The sequence below is a fragment of the Nelumbo nucifera genome, chromosome 1, assembly GCF_055504915.1.
Source record: "Nelumbo nucifera cultivar China Antique chromosome 1, China Antique-T2T, whole genome shotgun sequence".
In the NCBI taxonomy this organism is placed as follows: domain Eukaryota; kingdom Viridiplantae; phylum Streptophyta; class Magnoliopsida; order Proteales; family Nelumbonaceae; genus Nelumbo; species Nelumbo nucifera.
Window position 1 is genome coordinate 103683313 of NC_142649.1, and position 6000 is coordinate 103689312.

Consider the following 6000-nt stretch of genomic DNA (forward strand, 5'->3'; position numbering starts at 1 on the left):
GATTATAATTTTTGTTGTTTTTCTTGCAATTTTTATTTTTTTCCATTTTCTGTATTTTCTTTGCATTTTATTGTTTTCTATAATTTGTAATGTTTGATCATTTATGTGTTCTTTTTTTTTGCAATTTATATATTTCTAGTATTTTTTGTTATTTATTTGCGATTTTTGTGTTTGTTTTTCTGTAATTTTTACATTTTTTTTATTTTTATGCGATTTCTACTTTTCAATTTTATATTTTTCTAAATTTCTGCATTTTCATAAATTTTGACACTTTTTCCTGTAATTTTGTATATTTTATACAATTTTCTGTTTTTATGTGCAATGATACTTTCATTTAATTATTATTATTATTTATGTTTTATTTGAAATATATATCATTTTTAGTCTTTTTGAGCATTCTTATTTTAATTTAAAAAATGTTTTTTGAACTTTTATAATTTTTTATGTTTTCTTTATTGATACATACATTAGAGTCTGGGTCAAGGTGGGTCATATGTGTGGGTTGTGAGCCACTAATATCAACAAATATGGGTGGCAAATGGGTTAGAGAGTCAGTATGGGTTGGTTAATACTCAACCCGCACCCAACCCAACCCAATCCTCCCATTTGCCATCCCTATTAATTAGACTGTTAATCAACACAAAACTATCTCCAAAGCTGAAGCTAAGATACGCCAAGAAACCTAGATTGTTGATATAATAATCAATAGGTTATAAGCATCAGTAGGAGCTAGAATGCTCTCTTCATTTGGCTCTACTTCCCCATATAAAGTTAGTAAATAAACCAATCTTATGTGTTTGCTTCTCTCCCTCTCTCTCTACAGGTTTGGTCTTTGTATTTGCTGCTAACCAACAATTCCCTTTGTTTTTTTCCTCCTGCTACAACTATAGCAGGATCAAGGCAGATGTTTGGATACCAACATAATTTAAGGGGGCGGATTAAAATTATTACATGATGAGTAGTAATATACTTTTGTTGTCAATGAACTCTATAAAGTTTAAATTATTATAACGTTTCATCTTTTTTCTGCAACTGGCCGGTTTGGCTTGGGGGTGGTTTTGCAAAACAGATATTAATAAAAAAAATCATTTGTCTCAGCTCAACATGTCTCAAACATGAGTTCACGATTGCTCAAAAAAACCATGCAAGTATTTTAAGTATTTTCTTTTTTAAGGAAAATATTAAGAAAGAAATAAAGAAAACCTCAAAATTTTCAACTAGAGACCACCAATCCAGATGCTTTTTTCAGTCACTAATCCAGATAATTTCAACCTCAAATACACTAAGCAGGCCAACTATTCATGATGTCAGGGCTCAAAACTGTCTCATACAGACAGAAAAATATAACTTCTAATCATGTATTAAATACTAGGTTAAACACCAACCCTTGTTAATAAACTACAAGCAGCAGATGTATCAAAATTAGGTCTTCAAAGTTCAAACCTGTGTCCTGCATGTTGGAAATATAATGCCTGGTGGAGAATTTGGCATTCTTGATCCAAGACAATCCTTACCAACCCGAAAGATGACATGCAATGCACCTTTAAAATGCAACTGTAATTACACTATGAGGAAACATACGAAAAATGTAAAATTATAATCAGACACAAATCCCAACCAAGCACAAATATTTTCTCTTCTAGATCAACAAAGACAAGTTGAGGGTTTTACCAATCAATGTCAATAGTATCAATCTATGAATTTGGCAACATTGGGCAAGCAAAATTGTAGCTCTAACTTCTTTTATAGTTGCATCTTCTTTCCCAAAGGATATATTGTCTTTGATACTGCAAGAAAACAACACAGTTTCCTAGCTGACAAGACCAATTTTCTTTCTGATCCATCTTAGTTGAAACTCCATGAGGTTTATGCCATCTATAAGAACTTCACCGGCTTGTGGATCATAAACTCTCTCAATCAAACTAACCACTATAGACTTACCACTTCCACTAAATGAAACAGTGATATTTTGCGGCCACCACTAGATATTGATAGGAAGAAAAAATTGGTTGCAACTATGATTTGTTCTCACTATGAAATGTTGGTGCGATATACTTTTCTAATTGTATCGGTTACTAATACCAATGAAAATAAGAAGAGAAGGTTGAGGGTCTCTAGGAGATTAAGTAGTGATGGTGAAGATGACATCAACGTGGAGACAACTGAGCAAAGAATTAAAAGTAGGCTTTCAAACATCAAAACCATGGTCATGGTTTCAGATACAGCGTGTATATACCATACACGAATGGATAGGAGTAGTTATCTTTGACTATGTGACTTACTTAGAAGGGTAGGAAAGTTAAGGGATACTAGACAAATGGGAGTGGATGAGATGGTTGCATGCTTCCTAAACATTTTGGCACATGATGTCAAGAGTAGAGAGCAACAATGGCATTTTAGGAGGTTTGGGTCTACCATAAGTAAGTACTTCAAGTTGGTGTTGAATGCATCGCATGTTATGCCTGCATGAAGTTCTACATAAAAAACCTCGGCCTGTGACTGCAAATTCAGCTGATGAGAAATGGAAGTGGTTCAAGGTTTGTCCACTTTTTTATATATTTGTTTTTCCATTATAACATATATTTAGGATTATTATCCTTAAATTCATATCTCTTTTTCTTTGTGTGTGTGTGTGTGTAGAATTGCCTAGGGACTCTAGATGGAACCTATATTAAGGTCCGAGTGCCTAAAAAGGATAAGCCTAAGTATCGAACAAGGAAGAATGAGATTGCAACAAATGTCTTGGGTGTTTGCTCTCCAAACATGCAATTCATTTATGTTACCTGGTTGGGAGGGATCTACCCATGACACTAGAATCCTACATGGTGCCATCTTAAGGAAAAATGGCTTAAAAGTACCACAAGGTATATAATAAACTCTAACCACTAAGGAAATAGTTAAGAGAACAAATGCAACTATTTAATAAATTAATATGTTTTGTTACTTGTTTAGATTGTTACTATTTGTGTGATGTTGGGTACCCCAATAGTGATGGATTCTTAACACCTTATAGAGGACAAAGATATCATCTAAATGAGTAGAAACAAGGGCACCAACCCAGCACCCCAACTTAGATCTTCAACATTGAGATTTTCTGCATCCAGGAATGTAATTGAGAGGACATTTGGCCTCGTTAAAATAAGATGGGCAATACTTAGGACCTCAACTTAGTCTCCAATAAAAACCAAAATTAGGATCATTATTGCATGTTGCCTCCTACACAAACTACATACAGAGAAGCATGTCAAATGATCCCATGGAAGTAGGAATAAGAATTTTTGGTTGGTGAATAAGGCCAAAGTGCAACTGAGATAGATAATGAACGAATAGTAAGCCTAGATGATAGTAGTGAGTGGAATGCATTTAAAGACAACTTGGCAAATCAAATGTAGCAGCACTTTAGGCACTAATAGCAATTTGTATTTGGCAGACCTTGCTGGATTAGAGCGTCCTAAAAGGACAGACTAGATTAAAATTGCTCAAAAACTCAAAGTAGGACGAGGTAATTAATAAAAGAAGCTTTCTCATGGTAGAAAGACATGTCTTTGTTATCTCACTGTTTTTTATCAGGCCAGGTTAGTTGGTTATAGTTGACATTTGGAGGGATTCTACTTACATCAAAAACATCTCCGGTTGGTTATAGTTGGCATTTGGAAATATTTGATGAATATATGTTATTCCATAAGACATTGAGATTTAGAGGTTATTTGACACTGATGTTGCTTATGATTTCAGGTTGTTGAGCTATATTTTTTGTACCCTAGTAAAGGTATCCATCGGAGGTGGGATAGTGGCTATCGTATCACAACAATTGCAACAACTTGGGACCAGGATGCCTTTGTTCTTAGTGTGCCTAGAAAGAAGCATGCTTATTAAACTTAGGAGACACTTAGGACTTCTTCTTTTCCTAGTACACATGTTAAGGTAGATTCATCACATGCATCAGTTTCTTTGGTTCTATTATGCAGTGATTTGTTGTTGGAGACTGAAGTTACCTTGTGGTTGGTGTTTGTAGGAGAAACAAGCTAAAAATCTTTATATTGCATCTCTTTTCTATGGTCAGATAGTTTCATAACCTTCCAAATTTTGTTTATTTGTGGAGATTCTTTGAGGCATCACTTTTTAAGATACATGGTTTTGTCCTATGCAAGCCAACTCTTATAACCTTACCTCTATGTTGGGAAGCGTGAAATATGTGACATAGGAGGTAGACAAGAGATCTGGGCTAAGTAGCTAATATGGTTTATGCTACTTACACTTGCATAGAGTTAAGAAAATAAATTAAAGCAAAAAGAGAGACTTTAAGAATGATAATGTTGATGGTATACAGAGGCCATCAGATGAGTGATATCTATAGTGAGGGTGTTTACACATGAGTAGAGTCCTACAGATTTTATGAGAATGTACAGATAAGGTCAGTTACAACAAGATTAGGATAATATGATGGGATTATCCTAATAAAATAGGAATTATCCTAAGAGGAAAGGAATTATCCTAAGATAATCGCTATGAATCAGTTATGATCTTCTTGGATACGTAATGCACTGGGTTGTGCATCATTATCCTCAATACGCCCCCGCAAGTGAAACGGTTTCGAGAAGACGTGAAGCTTGAACTGAAGATGAAGGAACCATGGTGTTGGAAGAGACTTTGTCACAATGTCAGCTATTTGATCCTCTGATGAGATGAACTTGACTAGCAGTTTTTGTTTGAGAATTAGATCTCGTAGAAAATGAAAATCAACTTCCACATGTTTGGTGCGTGCTTAGAACACCGGGTGAGCAGCTAAGTGTGTGGCCCCCACATTGTCGCACCAAGCAACTGGAGGAGTTGTAGATGGGAAACCCATATCAGCTAGGAGTGACTGAATCCATAATAATTCATCACCGAGTTTGCAAGTGCTCGAAACTCTGCTTCTGTGCTGGAATGAGCTACTGTTGCTTGTTTCTTTGTGCTCCATGCAATGAGATTGGTTCCTAAGTACACACAGTATCCCCTAGTGGATTTACGATCGTCAGGACATCCGGCCCAATCAGCATCATTAAGCGCATGCAACTGAAGAGAGGTTGGCTTAGTGAAATAAAGACCAACATCCAACGTGCCCTTGAGATAATGGAGAATCCGTTTGAAGGCAGCCCAATGAACACAATGGGGGCATGGAGAAACCTACAAACTTTGTTGATAGAATATGCTATATTTGGACGAGTGATTGTGATGTATTGGAGAGCACCAATGATGCTTCTGTACTCTGATGGGTCCGGGAGAGCCACAGCTTGGAGAGATGACAATTTGCAGGTGGAAGAATATGGGTTTGGCGTCAGAAAGTTTACTTCACCATATTATGTCAAGGATGTAGCGACATTGCATTAGGACCAATCTTGTAGAAGTGGTGTAAGCCTTTATCCCCAAGAACAAGTGAAGATTACCCAAATCCTTTAGTGCAAAGGTTTGAGAGAGAGAGGAGAAAATGCGAGATACATCATGTGGGGAGGATCCTGTGATTAAGATATCATCAACATAAACCACAATGAAGATAGTGACCCCATCATGCTTATAACTGAACAACGATGGGTCAGCCTGAGAGCATCAAAAACCAACGCTAAGAAGAGCAGTAATCAACCAAGAGAACCATGCCCTTGGAGGTTGTTGTAATCCATACAGAGCTTTGTGCAACTTGCAGACATGTGTGGGCTTTGAAGGATCTTTGAACCCTTTAAGATGCTTTACATAAATATCCTCAATAACAAATCCATTCAGGAATAAATTGTTAATATCAAGTTGACGGAAATTCCACCCAAAAGAGAGTGCTATAGCAATAACTGTGCATATTGTAACTAGTTTAACCACAGGGCTGAAAGTATCAAAAAAATCAAGCCTTGGCACTTGACTGAAGCCTTGTGCTACCAAGCGAGCCTTGTGATGCTCAATAGTCCCATCGGATTTACGTTTGATTTTGTAAATCCATTTGGTACCGATTACATTCATGCTTGGATAGTAAGG

General features: G+C 36.2%; 1 protein-coding gene across 2 annotated transcripts in view; it reads left to right on the top strand.

The window, feature by feature from the left end:
- LOC148803644 (transcription factor bHLH35-like) overlaps positions 1-4025 on the top strand; it is a 40925-nt gene extending 36900 nt beyond the window's left edge. The window contains exon 5 of one of the 2 annotated variants that reach the window (XR_016077961.1): positions 3736-3874. Coding sequence is in view for 1 of the 2 variants with exons in the window: in XM_088890833.1 (XP_088746959.1) it covers positions 3736-3876 (141 nt within the window). In the remaining variant the exon portion in view is untranslated. Of the gene's footprint in view, positions 1-3735 lie in introns of both variants that reach the window. The other variant, XM_088890833.1, reaches the window with a different exon arrangement.
- Positions 4026-6000: the final 1975 nt, after the last annotated feature.